A 17,274-nucleotide genomic window follows, 5' to 3' on the forward strand; every position below is an offset into this window, starting at 1 on the left:
GGGCCAGGCCCCCTGGGGCAGCATTTGTGGAAGCCCAGGTTCCAGGCCTGTGGAGCCAGCCCTGAGTGAGTGCTAGGGGGTGGGCATGTGCCAGGCATGCTGGGGCCACGCTGGACTCAAGGCAGTGGGAGGAGCAGCCTTTATTGCCAGAGCCCACCCTTCACTTGGCCTTGCCCTGGGCAGCCACGGCCTCCATGGCCTTCCGTACAGTCTCCTCGTCACCCAGGAACCGCATGGGCTTGGTGGGCTTCAGTGCTGCGTCCAGCTCATACACGATGGGGATCCCCGTGGGCAGGTTCAGGTCCATGATGGCCTGGTCGGACATCCCTGGAACGGAGGAACAGTCCTTAACCACTCCCAGCCTGTCCACTAGGCAGCTGCCTGCTCTTGCATTCAGCCGCCTCCGTGACCTTTATGAGCCACAGACCTGGTTGGCTGGCAGAAACCATCCCGCCCTGACAGCAAGGCCACAGAAATGTGCCTAGAGAAGGTCAAGGCAGAACTGAGTGAGACAGAGCGACATACAGAAATAGCCGTGGTAAACCGAAGATTGAGCCGCCGTGACCTGGGGTGGCACCATCAGTCTCCTCAGCCTGATGGGAACTCTGGCCAGACCAGTGGATGTTTGGGTTCAAGAAAGACGGTAGACGTTTGGTTTCTAGAGAGTTCTAAATTCTAGACATCCTGAGCAGAGGAGCAGGAGTGCTCCTGAGAAAGGAGGTAGAGGAGGAACAGGGAGGAGGAACAGGGAGAAGGGCCTCCCCTGGCCAAGGTGGACAGGAGGCTGCCAGGTGGAAAGGGTAAGGTTTCCTGGGGAAACCCGACCCTGCCGGCCTCTGCAGCCCCTGGCCTGGAATAGCAGCTGACCTTTAGTATTCCTGTCACCCCACTCTCTCGGCGTAAGGAAGGCTTAAGAGTGTGTTCTCTGGGCAGTGGGAGACCCTAGTCACATTCACCTTGGTGCATCCTTTTCTCCCAGACAGGGCTGAGAGGCATGTGGGCTGCAGGAAGCCCCCAGAAGGGAGGGGCAGAAGATGGTCGTTCCATCTCCTGGGCTCAGCACCTGCTGCGAGGCGTTTCTGTGGCCACAGCATCCTGGGGAGGGCAGACAGGCTGGCCAGGGCTCAGGCCTGCTTGTCTGTGCTCTGGCCAGCTCCCCATCAACTCCCAGGAGCAGAAAGGTTAGGGCCCATCACCCTACCTGTGTTCCCCTTCCCACCGTCTCAACAGGTGTGAAGGCCATTCAGATGCAAACTTAGACTGTGCTGATGTCTGAAAATCCTGTGGGCCCCTGGAACTGTCTCAGGTGGTAGTCGAAGGAAGCCAGCAGAGCTGCCCGTCATGTGAGGAGAGTCTGCCCTCTGCTCTTTAGTGGGAACCCCACTACCATCCTTGAGTGAGTGGGTGTGAGCTGGGGTCCTGGGAACTAGAGGTGGTGGGGCCCTGCCCCCTGTCCTGCCCCATATCCAGCAGCAGGCAGTACTGGGAGGAGCCCCATGAGGCCCCCACAACCAACCCCAGAGGGGGTGGTTGAGGCCCAGCGAGTCAAGTGACTTGTCTAGGGTCACTCATCAAATGGATTTGGAGCCAGACAGCCCTGCCTTTTCCCAGCTGGGTCCTTGGGTAATATACCACTCCTGAGCCTTCCCACCTCCCCCAGGGTTTGTGTCGGAAACTGGGCCAGCCCTGGGCCCCTCAGCCCCTGTGGCAATGTTTTTACTCACAGTCTTCAGAAGGAGACTCATTTTACACAGTATCCTAGTACATATGTGGAAATGAAACAAAAACGTGCAAAGCAGTTTTTTAAATGGTTTCTCAGCCCTCCCAGTTCAATTCTCTTTGAAAGCTGCACCCCTGGGCACTGACATCTGCAAAGCTGCCTCAACCAGGCAGCAGGAACTTTGCTGAAATGAGAAGCTGGGGGCTGACTGGTTCAGGGGTCAGAGTGTCACCTCCTCCCCCCACCTCCACCCACACCCCATGGGAGCGTGGCTCTCACCTTCCAGATGCTTGACGATGCCCCGAAGGCTGTTCCCGTGGGCCGCGATGAGCACTCTCTTGCCAGCCTTGATTTGGGGGGCGATCTCCTCATTCCAGAAGGGCAGGGCCCGGGCAATGGTGTCCTTGAGGCTCTCGCAAGTGGGCAGTTCCCCAGGCTTCAGGCCTGCATACCGACGCTCCTGGGGGCATTCACATTGCTGTTCCCTCCCCAGACAGCAGCCCCCCAACTTGGGCTCCCATCCTTGAGGCTCCCACCCCCAGGCCTTCCCTCCTGTGCCCTGAGCAGCCCACCTTGCTGATGGAGCTGTAGTAGGGGTGCTTCTCATCCATGGGGGGTGGAGGGATGTCAAAGGAGCGCCTCCAGATCTTCACCTGCTCCTCCCCGTGTTTGGCGGCTGTCTCCGCCTTGTTGAGGCCTGTGAGGCCCCCATAGTGCCGCTCATTGAGACGCCAGGTGCGCACCACAGGCAGCCACATCTGGTCCGTGCCATCCAGGATGGTCCAGAGGGTGCGGATGGCCCGCTTCAGCACCGACGTGTAGCAGATGTCGAACTCCATCTTGGCGTCCTTGATGGCATGGGCTCCCCTCTTGGCCTCCTCGGCCCCCTTCTCGCTCAGCTCTGCATCAAACCAGCCACAGAAGCGGTTCTCCTGGTTCCAGGTGCTCTCGCCGTGCCGAACCATCACGAGGCGGTGGGTGGCCATGGCTGTGGCGGTGGGGACCGTGACGGTCTCTGAACAGGGACAGCTGCCTCCCAGGCACCCCAGCTTTATAGTAGTCTGTCCCCAGCCCCCACCCTGGCCAACTGCCACTCAGCATTCCAGGCCCGACAGGCGGCGGCAGGTGGCCAGTAGCAAAGCTTTGGTGGGGAGGGCGCTGAACTGGACTTAAAATAGCCCTGCCAGCCACCAGTCCCCACACGCTAGAGCTCAGGCTAAGTAGGGCTGGGTTGGGCTGCTGAGCAGGGCTGAGGGTGAAGGGCAGAAGTCAGGGCCTCTGACAAGCCTGAGAGGTGGGGGCTAGCAGGAACAGAGGGTCTCTCCAGGGAAAGACTCTCCCTGAGGTCAGGGCTCTCAGCCCCATGAACCCCTCCCTGCTCCCAGGGGGCCTGACACACACTCAGGCAGAGGCACAAAAAAGTCCAAACTGATTTCTCCTAGTCACTCTTAACACAACTGGGCAGAAGCTTGCATTCCAGTAAGGAAACTGGCCTCGTGTCAAGGGGAGCCAAGGGATGTGTGTGTGCACACATGTGTGTGTTTGCCCATGCACATGTGTGCATATGCACACACGAACATGTGTGCACACATGTGCGTGTGCCTGTCACATGTGTGTGCATGTAGTGTGCATATGTGAGCTGCCTGTGTCTGTGTTGCATATGTGCATGCATGTGCTTATGTGCACATGTACAAGGGTATGTCTCTTGCATGTGTGTGCACGTGTGTGCTTATGTGTGAACTGCCAGGAGCTTCTCCCAGTGGCTCTGCTCTGCCCACCTCGGAGTTGGGGGGCTACATATTGGCAGGGGTCCCTCAGGAGTCCTAACCCCCCTCCCCATGTCCCTCTGCCCTGGCCGGCCCTACCCTCAGGATGAGCCCTGCAGGAGCCTGGAGCTGATGGCCAGGCTGGGAGGGGCTGCGATATCATCTCCACTAGTCCCCAAAAGGGGCAGAGGAGGGGAAAAGGTCACTGTGGGCAGAGCCAGGGGAGAAGGTAGGGGCTGTAGCCCTGGGGAGAGAGGTCTGGCCTTGCAGGAGAGGGCACTGGGCAGCAGTGTGGGCAGGGGCCAAGGCCCAGCCAGACAGAGCTGGGTTTCCAGGACAAGCAGTGGAGCTGGAGGTCTGGTTGCCTGGGCCAGTGGGGAGCAGGAGTCCCTTTCTCTCTTCTCGTGTCCCTTCGTCAAGTTTTTGTCCACATCTGCCACATTCTCCCACCCTACGTGCCTTCACCCCAAGCCAGGCTCACCCCTCCCAGCTGAAAACACCTTTAAAAAAAAAAAGAAATCTAGGATTCATGTGCCTGAGGGGTTCCCGGAATCAGAGGTACTAGTTGTTAGGTTCATGCCCAGATGGCAGGAGCACCCAGAGGTAGACTGAGGTTGGAGCTGGGGACAATGTGGAGTTGGGTCCAGTCCCAGGACTTCTGCAGTCAGGTTTTGGGGGTGTAGGGGAGGAAGACATTTCCTCTACCCTCTCTGGGTTCTTCTGGCCAGAGACGAATTAAATTTACATGAGACAGAATAACAGGAGAAAATTAAACAAAGCTTTATAACATGTATACATGGGAGAGGCTCAGGCAAGCTGAGCAACTCACCAAAATGGCTGAAGCCACTACCTTAAATACCATCTTCAGTTAACAACAAAGGAGGCTGTTGGGGGTGGAGGGTGAGTCGATCATGGGAGATTACCACACAAGTACAGTAAACAAATGCAGATTTAAGTCCTTGCCTTTGGCATTGATTAAGAGTTTCTAGAGATAAGGTCATCCCCCCTTCTTCCCTGTACAGAGAGGGAGACAACTTTACAGATGGAGATTTCCTTTACAATGTAAATATCTCCTAACAAAGGGCAAGCAAGTTCCACTCCTCAGAGCCTCCTTCCCGTCTGCAGTTTATTAAAAGTAACCAGCCCGAAATAATCCACATGCCAAAGAGACATATCTTGGGGTGGCCAATTCCAGGCCCCCACAGGGGACAAGGGCCACTGGGGCAGGACTTGTGAGGAAACAAGCAGAGCTGTGAGGTCAAGATGTCAAGTCACAGCTTCACCCTCATGAAGGTGCCAGTCCAGGGCCCCCCACCTCCTCCCACACCACTGCCCACGTGACCACACCCTCACCCGGCCAGGCTTCTGAAAATGGAAAAGTGTGGGTGGAAAGCCAGCCGAGGGGTCAGCCACCTCTATACTTGGGCTTGAGTGTGTGAGAACCCCCAACATGCCTCCCTCCAGCCCTCTGCCCACCCAGGGGAGAGGCGCCTGAGATGGAGGCTGGCACTGGAGGCCACCCTGCAGTCTTGCTCCTCCAGCTCTGTCCTCGTCCAAGCCACATCTCCTGATTTATGGTCTACTTTTTGTCCTCTTGACCACTGGCCAGGCCCTGGGGGTCCAGGAGGGAGTCAGGCGGGAAAGTCACATTCCAGTAGGGGAGGATAGTCAAGCAACTCAACAGGCTATTCTAGCTCGTCCTGGTAACTAGGAAAGAGTCAAATAAGGGATAGGGAGACATGGGAGGGGAGAGGGCTGCAACTGTCGGTAGGGGGCAGGGGGCTACAAACAGCCCCTCAGAGGTGACATTTGAGTAGAAACATCAGAATGCAAAGGACTCAACTATGATGAGTCCTAGGGGGAGAGCATTCCAGGCAGAGGAACCAGCAAACAGAACAGCAAACAGGCATGTGGCAGAGAGGCACGGAGGGGCTGGGCCTGCGTCCTGATGTGGCAGGAATCACTGGAACGTTTAAAGCACAGTTATATTTTTAAAGTCACTTGCGGCTGTGGGGAAAATGACTTGTGTGGAGGCAGGAGTGGAAGCCTGGTTAGGCTGGAGGCGGTGGCTTTGGGTTAGGTGAGAACAACGAGGCTGCTTGGCCTGGGCTGGGTGCAGATGGGGTGGCAAGGAGCCACTGGACTGGGGAGCCTCGCTGCCAACTGGAGGAGGAACACAGCAAAGAGGGCCAGGGGATGCCTTGCTGCCTGTCTGAGGGATGTCAAGAATGCTGGGGACCTCAAACGAGGGTCAGGACTGGGGAGGTGACACCCAGTTTCTGAACTTTAGCTCCAGCCTGACTTTTATGCATCCAACAAGGAGTCATCAGGGATGTCGGTGTGCCCGGGCAGCTCAGGAAAGGCCCTGCCATGGGGTCTCCATACCCCGTAAGGGAGACAGACAACATGCAAGGATTGCGTGGTGGGCGGCAGTGAGGGCCCCAGAGAAGGAAGCAGCGGGGCAGGAGGGCTGCTGTTTCAACAGGATGGTCCTGGGAACGTGGAGTGAGCACCCTCCACTGGTCTCTCTGCTTGATCACAACTGTAAACCCTGGACAGACTCTCAGAGAACTGTGAAAAGTAAGTAGCAGCAGGTGAGTGAGGCAAGGAGACCAGATTCAGAGTTCCATGGAACAGTGGCAAATTGACCATTTTTTTTTCTTCCACAATTGCCCAGCCTGGACATGAAGGCAGCTTGAAACCTGGAAGTGCAACCAGAGTGGACACAGGGCTCCAGAGGATCCTTCTGGTCCAAGGAGCAGAAATGAAGCCCTTACAGGTGGGGCGCAGGGGGCGGGGGAATCCCCTGATTTGTTCCCATCGTCCCCACCCCAGCTCCTGGGCAATATTGTGGAGATGGCATGGTGATGGCAGCGTCAGCTGGGCAGGCAGCTGAAACCCTGAGAGGGGAGCTACCCTCTAACCAGGGGAGCTGAGGCCACAAGAGTGTTTGGCAACTACCCGCTGCTTTCTCTCTGCCCTCCTGAAGCTGAGGCCTGGATGCAGCTGCAGGAGCTGTGCAGCAGGATGCGGAAACGAAGGCCCTGGGTTTGTGGCCAGAGGTCTTGGAAAGCAGGCCCCAGGGATCCAGTAAAGTTACAGATGAATTCCTGGGTTCCCTGCCAAGCTGCCCAAGTGGGATCTGACCCTAGATGCACACCACAGGCCTCAGGCTGACCACTGGGTGGTGCAGACAGACCCAGGACAGATCTGACTGGTAGTCAAACACGTTATACATTGAGCTGGAATCACAGCCCACAGAAGACAGGTGACCTGATTGCCTGGCAAAACAGCACAATCAACATTCTCCTTAGGAGTTAAATAGGATCCAGACTCTCAACATAATTCAAAATATCTAGGACACTTTTGCGTGTGGCTGTCCAGTTTTCCCAATAAAATTTATTAAAAGGACTGTTCTTTCCCCATTGAATATTCTTGGCTCCTCTGTTGTAAGGTATTTGATCACATATGTGTGGGTTTATTTCTGAGCTCTCTATTCTGTTCCACTGATCTATTTGTCTGTTTTTATGCCAGTACCATACTATTTTGCTTACTATAGCTTTGTAATATAGTTTGAAATCAGAAAGTGTGATGCCTCTAGCTTTGTTCCTCTTTCTCAAAATTGCTTTGGCCGTTCATGGTCTTTTGTGTTTCCATACAAATTTTAGGATTGTTTTTTCTATTTTGATAAAAATTCCATTGGAATCTTGATAGGGACTGCATTGAATCTGTAGATTGCTTTGGGTAGTATGGACATTTTAACAGTATTAATTCTTCCAATCATGAACATGGAATGTCTTTTCGTTTATTTGTATCTTCTTCAATTTCTTTTATCAATGTCTTAGTTTTCGGTGTAGAAGTCTTTCACCTTGTTGGTTAAATTTATTTCTAGGTATTTTATTCTTTTTGATGCAATCGTAAATGGAATTGTTTTCTTAATTTCTCTTTCTGATGGTTCGTTGTTAGTGTATAAAAACACAGCTGATTTTTGTATACTGATTTTGTATCCTGCAACTTTACTGAATTTTTTAATTTGTTCTTAACATATTTTTGGTGGAGTCTTTAGAATTTTCTATATATAACATCATATCATCTACAGAGAGAAAATTTTACTTCTGATTAAATGACTTTTATTTATTTTTCTTGTCTAATTGCTGTGGCTAGGACTTCTGGTACTATGTTGAATAAAAGTGGCAAGAGTGGGCATCCTTTTCTTGTTCTTGATCTTAGAGGAAAAGCTTTCAGCTTTTCACTGTTGAGTTTGATGTTAGCTGTGGGCTTATCATATATGGCCTTTACTATGTTGAGACACGTTCCTTCTATACCCACTTTGTTGAGAGTTTTTACCATAAATGGATGTTAAATTTTGTCAAGTGTTTTTTCAGCATCTATTGAGATGATTACATGATTTTTATCCTTCATTTGGTTAATGTGGTGTGTCACACTGATTTGTGGCTGTTGAACCATCCTTGCATCTCTGGAATAAATCCCATTTGATCATGGTGTATGATCTTTTTAATGAGCTGTTAAATTTGGTTTGCTGATATTTTGCTGAGGATTTTTGCATCTATATTCATCAGGGATATTGGCCTGTACTTTTCTTTTCCTGTGGCAGCCTTGTCTGGTTTTGGTATCAGGGTAATGCTGGTCTCATAAAATAAGGCTGCACATAATCCCTCCTCTTCTGTTTTTTGGAAGAGTTGGAGGAGGATTGGTATTAATTCTTCTTTAAATGTTTGGTGGAATTCACGAGTGAAGCCATCTGGTCCTGGACTTCTGTTTGTTAGGAGGTTTTTGATTACTGATTCAATCTCCTTACTACTAATTGGTCTGTTCAGATTTTCTATTTCGTCACCCTAGTGGTGTGAAATATCTCATTGTGGTTTCCATTTGCATTTTCCTAATAACTAATGATGTTGAGCATCTTTCATGTGTTTATTGGCCATTTGTATACATTCTTTGGAGGAACTTCTATTCAGGCCCTTTGCCCATTTTTTAAATGAGTTGTCTTTTTGTTGTTGAGTCATGAGAGGTTTTTTTAAAAAATCGTATTCTGGATACTAGACTTTTCCCAGAATAGATGATCTGCAAATATTTTCTCTCATTCTTTGGATTGTATTTTCACTTTCTTAATGGTGTCCTTTGAAGCTCAAAAGTTTTAATTTTGATAAAGTCCAATTTATTATTTTTTTCTTTGGTTGCTTGTGCTTTTGATGTCATATTTAAGAAACCATTGCCATGATGATGAAGGTTTACTCCTAAGTTTTCTTCTAAGAGTTTTATAGTTTTAGCTGTTACATTTAGGTTGTTAATCACTTTGAGTTAATTTTTTAATATAGAGTGAGGTAAGGGGCAACTTTGTTGTTTCACATGTGAATATCCAGTTATCCCAGCATCATTTGTTGAAGAGATTATATTTCCCCCCATTGAATTCTTTTGGCACCCTTGTTGAAAATCAATTGAACGTAAGTGTGAGGGTTTATTCCTGGACTGTCAGTTCTATTCTCTTGACCCATATCTCTGTCCTTTTTCCAGTATCTTATCCACAGTCATCTTGGTTATCCATTTGTACAAAACTTTGTACAAAGTTTTGAAATTGGGAAGTGAGTCCTCTAGCTTTGTTTAATCTTTTTCAAATATTTTCTTAGCTATTCTGGGTCCCTTGATTTTCCCTATGAATTTTAGGATCAGCTTGGCAATTTCTACAAAGAAACTGGTTGGGACTTTGATAGAAATTGCGTTGAATCTGTAGATCAATTTGAGGATTATTGCCATATTAACAATACTGTCTTCCAATCCATAAACATGGGGTGCCTTTTCATTATTTAGATTTCTTTTGGTTTCTTTCTGTGATGTTTTACAGTTTTCAGAACATAAGTTTTGTACTTTTGTTAAATATATTCCGAAGTATTTTACTCTTTTGATGTTATTGTAAGTGGAATTATTTTGTTAATTTCATTTCTGATTGTTCATTGCTAGTGTATAGACAATTGATTTTTGTATACTGCAACCTTCCTGAACTCGTTTATTAGTTCTAATAGTCTTTTGGTGGATTCCTTAGGATTTTCTATATACAAGGCCATGCCATCTCGTGAAGAGAAAGAGAGTGTGTTACTTCTTCCTTTCCAATCTGGATGCCTTTTCTTTTCTTTTCTTTTCTTTTTTTTTTTTTTTTTTTTGAGGAAGATTAGCTCTGAGCTAACTTCTGCTGACAATTGTCCTCTTTTTGCTGAGGAAGACAGGCCCTGAGCTAACATCCGTGCCCATCTTCCTCTACTTTATATGTGGGACACCTACCACAGCATGGCTTGCCAAGTGGTGCTATGTCCATACCTGGGATCCAAACCAGTGAACCCTGGGCCCCCGAAGTGGAACATGCACACTTAACTGCTGCGCCACCGGGCCAGCCCCATATTTCTTTTTCTTGCCTAATTACCCTGGCTAGAACCTCCAGTACAATTTGAATAGACTTGAATACTTGAATACATTGAAAGCCCCATCAGACAGTGTTATAAATTCAGCCATTATGTATATATATATTTAAAGAGCTGAAGAGGCAAAGAATAGACTCATATTTATGCAGATTTTTACCATTTATGTTGTTCTTCCTGCATTCCTGATGCTCTGAGTTTCCCTCTGGTATCATTTCTCTTCTGTTTGAAAAACTTCCTTTAACATTTCTTTTAGAACAGATGCTCTGATTATGAATTCTCTTAGTTTGTCTTCATCTGAGAATGTCTTTATTTCATCTTCATTCCTGAAGGGTATTTTTGCTGGATACAGACTTCTTGGACCAGAATTCTTTCCTTTTAACAGTTTAAAAATGTTGTTCTCCTTCTTTCTGGCCTCCATGCTTTCTGGTGAGAAATCCACAGTCTTTCAAACAGTTGTTCCCCTACATGAAATGCATCATTTTTCTTGGCTGATTTTAGAATTTTTCTTGGTCTTTAGTTTTCAGAAGTTTTTTTTATGTATCTAGGCTTGGGTTTTTGTTGTTGTTGTTTATTTTTATTGTGGTTCACTGCACTTCCTGAATATGTAAGTTTCTATCTTTTCCCAAACTATTGTTAAGTTTACTGACTCTCCTGTCATTTCCATTCTGTTATTAAGCCTATCCAGTGGACTTTAAATTTTGGTTATTTTACTTTTCAGTTCTAAAATTTCCATTTTGTTCCCTTTATATCTTGTTTCTTGACTGATACTTTCTATCTTTTCATTCATTTTAAGAATGTTTACCAATACTTTTTGAAGCATGGTTATTATAGCTGCTGTAAAGTCTTTATCTGATAATTCTAATATCTATGTCATATCAGGGTGGGCATCTGTTGTCTTTTTTCTTACATGTTGAAATTTCCCAGGTTTTCATACACTCATTAATTTTGGATTGTATCCTGGATTTTGTTTTTCATCTAACAAATTTTTATGAACTGTATTACAGAGGTACATTCCAGTTGCCAGGATACAAAGATAAAACATAGAATTCCTGCTGTCATGGAGCTTACAGCTACAGTCTAGGAAAGACCCAGACAAACAATTACAGAAGAATCAATCAGGGTTCTCAAAGAAACATGAACTAGTAAGGATGGCAGTGCCAGAGGAGTGGATAAATTAGAGAAGCAGGGGCTTGGGAGAAGTGACATAAGGACTGAAATATGAGAGCTGAGCAGGGAGTAGCCAGGAAGGGTTTCCCACAAGAAGGGGGAAAAAGGGAAGCATGGAAGGTAGAGAGTGGAGTGCTTGCTTCCTGGGACCTGATACAATTTCCCCCACACCCCAGCCCCCGGCAACCATTTTTCTTCTTTCTGTTTCTATGAGTTTTACTTTTTAAAAATATTCCACATATAAGTGGTACCATGCAGTATTTGTGTTTCTCTGTCTGGCTTATTTCACTTAGTATAATTCCCTCAAGGTCCATCCATGTTGTCACAAATGGCAGGATGTCTTCCTTTCTCATGGCTGAATAATATTCATTGTATATGTATGTACCACATCTTCTTTATCCATTCATCCATTGATGGACGCTTAGGTTGTTCGCATATCTTGGCTATTATGAAGAATGTTGCGATAAAAATGGGAGTGCATAGGGGGCAGCCCAGTGGCATTGTGGTTAAGTTCGTGTGCTCTGCTTTGGCAGCCCAGGGTTTGCCGTTTTGGATTCCTGGGCATGTACCTACACACAACTTTTCAAGCCATGCTGTGGCAGGCATCCCACATATAAAAAATAGAGGAAGATGGGTACTGATGTTAGCTCAGGGCCAATCTTCCTCAGCAAAAAGAATAGTATTGGCAGCGGATGTACATTCTCAGGACTAATCTAAAAAAAATAAAAAAGGAGTGTATATATCTCTCTGAAATCCCATTTTCATTTCCTTTGGGTATATACCCAGAAGTGGAATTGCTGGATCACATGGTAGGTCTATTTTCAAATTTTTGAGGAACTTTCCTATTGTTTTCCATAGTGGTTGAACCAATTTACATTCCCACCAACTGTGTATAGGGTTCCCTTTTCTCGACACCCTCACACAGCACTCGTTATCTCTTGTCTTCTTGAAGATAGCCATTCTAACAGGTGTGAGGTGTTATTGTGATTTTGATTTGTATTTCCATGATGATTAGTGATGTTGAACACCTTTTCATATACCTGTTGGCCATTTGTATGTGTTCTTTGGAAAATGTCTATTCAGATCCTCTGCCCATTTTTAATTGATTATGTTTATTCTTTTTGCAATTGAGTTGTATGAATTCTTTATATATTTTGGCTATCAGATATGTGATTTGCAAATGTTTTCTCCCATTCAGTAGGCTCCCTGTTCATTCTGTTTATGGTTTCCTTTGCTGTGTAGTTTTTTAGTTTGATGTAGTCCCACTTGTTTGTTTTTGTTGCCTTTGCTTTTGATGTGAAATCAAAAAAATTGTTGCAAAGACCAATGTCAGGGAGCTTACCCTGTATGTTTTGTTCTAGAAGTTTTCTGGTTTCAGGTCTTATGTTCAAGCCTTTAATCCATTCTGAACTGATTTTTGGTGTGGTACAAGCCCAGAGGCTGGGGAACCTTAAGTACCTACCAGGACTTCCTTCCCTACTAAGGCATAGGCTTCCAGATACACTTGATTGCTCAACATCATTAGTTATTAGGGAAATGCAAATGAAAACCACAGTGAGATATTTCACACTGCTAGGGTGGTTATAATAAAAAAGACAAACCAAGGATGTGAAAAAAATGGAACCCTCACATACTGCTGAGGGAATGTAAAATGATGCAGCTGCTTTGGAAAAACAGTCTGGGCGCTCCTCAAAAAGTTAAACACAGAGTTACCATATAACCTAGCAATTTCACTTTTAGGTGGATATGCCCAAGAGAAATGAAAACGTCCCCCACAAAAACTTGTACACAACTGTTCATAGCAGCATTATTCATAATAGCTAAAAAGTGAAAATAACCTGAATGTCAATCAACTAATAAATGTATAAATAAAATGTGGTCCATCCATACAATGGAATATTATTCAGCCATAAAAGGGAATGAAGTCCCGACACATGCTACAACATGGATGCACCTGAGACAACATTATGCTAAGTGAAAGAAGGAAGACACAAAAGACCACATGTTGTATGATATTCTTTATACAGAATGTCCAGAATAGGCAGATCTATAGGGATAGAAAGTAGATTAGTGGTTGCCTAAGGCTGGGGGCGGAAGGCATAGTATAGGGAGGTTGAAAGATGATGGCTAAAGTGTACAGAGTTTCTTTTTAGGGTAAAAAATGTTCTAAAAGTGTGATGATGGTTGCACAACTCTGTGAATATACTAAAAACCACTGAATTGTGCACTTTAAATGGGTGAATTGTATAGTATGTGAATTATATCTCAATAAAGCTGTTTAAAAAACAGTAAAAGGTATGAAGGAAAAGAATACACCATGCAAACACTAATCAAAATAAATCTGGAATGGCTATATTAGTATCAGACAAAGTAGACTTCAGAGCAAGAAAAATCATCAGAAATAACAGGATGTTATATAATGATGATACTAAGAAGGCATAACAATCCTACAACAGAGTTTTGAAATACATGAAGCATAATCTTATGTTACTGAATGGAGGAACAGACAAATCTACAATTACAGTTTGAGACTTCAGGACTCCTCTCTCAGTAACCAATAGAACAAGGAGACAGAAAATAAGAAAGAATATAGAAGAACTGAACAATAATGTCCACCAACTATACATAATTGACATTTATAAAACATTCCATCCAACAGAGTACACATGGAACATTCACCAAGATAGACAATATCCTGGATCTAAAACAGATCTTGACAAATTTAAATGAGTTAAAATCATACCTAGCATGTTCTATGATCATAATGGAATTCAATTAATAATCAATAATGGAAAGATTAACAGGAAAATCTTCCAACACTGGACATTGAACCCAACACTGTTCTAAATAATCCATGGGTCAAAGAGCCAGTCTCAAGGGAAATTAGAAAATATTATGAGTGAAAATGAAAATACAAAATACCAAAATTATGGGATGCAGCTAAAGTAGTGCTTGGAGAGGGAATTTAGAGTATTATATGCTTAAATTAGAAAAGAAGACAGGTCTCAAATCAAAATCAAAGCTGCTACCACAAGCAGAAACAAGGTAATAATAAAGATAAGAGCAGAAATCAATGAAATTAACAAAGAAGGGGGAAAAAATCAATGAACACAAAAGCTGGTTGTTTGAAAAGATCAATATAATTATTAAGCCTCTGGCTAGATAAGAAAGAATGATTGATTGATTTGATATTACCAATATCAGGAAAGAAAGGAAGGACATTCTTACAGGCAAATGACATTAAAAGGGTAACAAGGGCATAGAGTACTACAAGCAACTCTACATACATAAATTCAGTAACTCAGATAAAATGGACCAATTCCTTGAATGTCACAAACTACCAAAACTCACCCAAGAGAAATAGGTAATCTGAATAGTCCTGTATCTATTAAAGGAATTGAATTCATAGGTTAAAAACTTTCAAAAAAGAACTCTGTAGGCCCAGAAGTTTTCACTGGTGCATTATATCAAACTTGAAAGACAAAATAATAATTCTACACAATCTCTTCCAGAAAACAAAAGAGAAGGGAACACTTCCCAACAAAGTTTATGAAGTCAGTGATAACCTGATACCAAACCAGATAAAGGCAGTACAGGAACAGAAAACTAGAGGCCAATATCCTTCATGAACATAGACACAAAAATCATCCACAAAATACTAGCAAATCAACCCTAGTGACACATGAAAAATAATAATACACCAAGACCAAATGGGATTTATCCCAGGAAGGGAAAGCTGGCTCAATATTCCATAAACCAACCAATGTTACAGTTAAAGAAAAATTTAACATGATCATATCACTTGCAGAAAAAGCATCTGATAAAATTCAACACCCAATCATTGTAAAAACTCTCAGAAACCTAGGAATAAAAATGGACTTCCGCAACCTGATAAAGGGTGTCTACAAAAACCCTACCTCTAACATCATACTTAATGGTGAAACATTGAAACCTAAGATTAAGAACAAAGCAAAGATACCCATTCTTACCACTCCTATGCAACACGGTACTGGAAGCCCTTGCCAGTGCAATAAGGTAAGAAAAAGAAAGAAAAGGCATCCAGATTGGAAAAAGAGAAATGAAATTTTTCCTATTCACAGACATGATTATTTATGTAGACAGCTGAATGAAATCCACTAAAAATCTTTTAAAACTAAAAGATTTGTAAGGTTTCAGGATACAAGATCAACACAAGAAAATCAATTGATTTCTATATGCTAGCAATGAACAACTAGAAACCGAAACAAAATTGTGTAATAGCTCCAAGAGAATGAAATGATTAGGTATAAATCTAAAAAAACGTGCTGGGTCTGTATGTGGAAAAACTACAAAACACTGATGAAAAAAATCAAAGAAGACCAAAATAAATGGAAAGACAAACTGTGTTCATGAATTGAAAGATTCAATATAGTTAAGATGTTAGTTTCCCCAAATTGTTCTAGATTCAGTGCAATTCCAGTCAAAATACCAAAAGATTATTTTTAGATACAAACAAGCTGACTCAAAAGTTTATATGGAAAGTCAAAGGAAACAGAATAGCCAAAACAATGTTAAAAAGAACCAAGTTAGAGGACTCACACTACCTCATATTAAGCATTACTCTAAAATTCAAGTTAATCAAATTAAAATTGTCTTTTTGAAGCGATAGACACGGAGATAAATGGAACAGAATAGAATCCAGAAATAGCGCCACACAAAAACAGCCAACTGATTTTTTACAAAGGTTCAAGGGCAATTCAGTAGACAAAGGACAGTGTTTCCAACAGATGGCGCTAGAACAATTGGGCATCCGTATGCAAATAAATGAACCTCAATCTAAACCCACACTTTAAACAAAAATTAGATCATAAATCTAAATGTAAACTGTAAAACTACAGAGGAAAACAGAGAAAATGTTTGTAACTTGGGGTTAGAGACATGACCCAAAAGTATGAGGGAAAAAAACCTGGTAAATTGATAAACTGGTAACCTAGACTTTATCAAAATTAAAATCTTCTGCTCTGAAAAATACATTAGTAAGAGAATGAAAAGATAATCTACATACTGGGAGAAAATATTTACAAATCACGTAACTAGCAAAGGACTTATGTACAAAATGCATGAAGAACTTTCAAAATTCAATAGTAAGAAAACAAATTAATTTTTTTTAATAGGCAAAAAACTTGGATGCTCCACCAGAGAATATACAGACGGCAAATAAGCTGATGAAAAAATGCTTGACATGGTAAGATGTTAGAGGAATGCAAATTAAAGCCACAGTCAGCTCCTGCTCCATACCTACTAGAGCAGTTACACAAATACTGGAAATAGCACGTGCTGGCAAGGATACGGAGCACCAGGCTGCTGGAAAATGTGAACGTACATGTGTGGCTCACATTGCTAGAGGACTGCAAGATGATACGTGCACTCTGGAAAACAACTGACACTTTCTTATAAAGTTAAACACACACCATGTAACCCAGTAATCTTATGTCTTAGAGAAATGAAAACCTATGTTCACACAAAAACCTGGATATGCCTGTCTATAGCTGGTCTATTCATAATCAGCAAAACCTGGAAACAACTCAAGTGTTCTTCAGCAGGTGATGGAGAAACTGTGGACTGTCCATGGCCTGGAATACTATATGCAGTAAGAAATACGCAGTAATGCAATATGCAGTAAGAAAGCAGACTAGCAGCAACCTGGCTGGATCTCAGAGGCATTATGCTGAGTGAGAGGGGCCAGGCTCAAAAGGTTAGATGTAGTATTGTTCTACTTATGTGACGTTCTGGGGAAGGCAAACCACAGGGACGTAGAACAACCAGATGAGTGGGTCAGGGGTGGGGGAAGATGTGACCATATGGGACAGCATGAAGGGCTGTCCCGATTTTGGTGGAGGTGAATGAGTCTACATGTGTGTAAAAACTCATAAAACTACACCAGGAGTCACTTGACTACATGTTAAATTTAAAAAATATTCTTTAATGTGGTGAGTGGTCAGGGAAGTCCCCATTTGACAAAGAGACTTTTGAGTCAGAAGAGCAATTTCAAGTGGATGGTCTGGCGATGGCAAAGGCCCTGAGGTCAGAGCATGCCTGAGGATTTGAGGAAGGACACCAAGCAGCCAGCCGCCCTCGGTGAGAGGGTGAGCCACCCACTGGCTGTGTGGGTGTCTGGGGCAGTAGGGGTGGGAAAGCAGCGAGACAG

The 17,274-nt window shown here is 44.3% G+C and overlaps 1 protein-coding gene and 1 long non-coding RNA gene across 4 annotated transcripts; one reads left to right on the forward strand and one right to left on the reverse strand.

Moving 5' to 3' along the window:
- Nucleotides 1-124: 124 nt before the first annotated feature.
- On the reverse strand, nt 125-3,210 carry PGAM2 (phosphoglycerate mutase 2). Of its 2 annotated transcripts, none has more exons than XR_011438115.1 (3): nt 2,293-2,953; nt 957-2,180; nt 125-327 (listed from the first exon to the last, which is right to left on the reverse strand). XR_011438115.1 is itself a non-coding variant. In XM_001495636.5 (3 exons), the coding sequence occupies exons 1-3, from the start codon at nt 2,704-2,706 to the stop codon at nt 161-163; spliced, it is 762 nt and encodes a 253-aa protein (XP_001495686.1). In that variant the 5' UTR covers nt 2,707-3,210; the 3' UTR covers nt 125-160. The 2 variants fall into 2 exon arrangements, 1 of the variants encoding a protein (XP_001495686.1); XM_001495636.5 differs by having other exon boundaries at nt 2,000-2,180; nt 2,293-3,210.
- Nucleotides 3,211-5,928: 2,718 nt separating this feature from the next.
- LOC111773139 (uncharacterized) lies at nt 5,929-16,594 on the forward strand. 2 transcript variants are annotated; one of them, XR_011438116.1, is made up of 3 exons: nt 5,929-6,066; nt 6,164-6,265; nt 16,241-16,594. It is a non-coding gene; the product is annotated as an uncharacterized lncRNA (long non-coding RNA). The 2 variants fall into 2 exon arrangements; XR_011438117.1 differs by lacking the exon at nt 16,241-16,594 and adding an exon at nt 6,476-6,911.
- The last annotated feature ends 680 nt before the right edge of the window (nt 16,595-17,274 follow it).

The sequence above is a fragment of the Equus caballus genome, chromosome 4 (genome assembly GCF_041296265.1).
Source record: "Equus caballus isolate H_3958 breed thoroughbred chromosome 4, TB-T2T, whole genome shotgun sequence".
Lineage (NCBI taxonomy): Eukaryota > Metazoa > Chordata > Mammalia > Perissodactyla > Equidae > Equus > Equus caballus.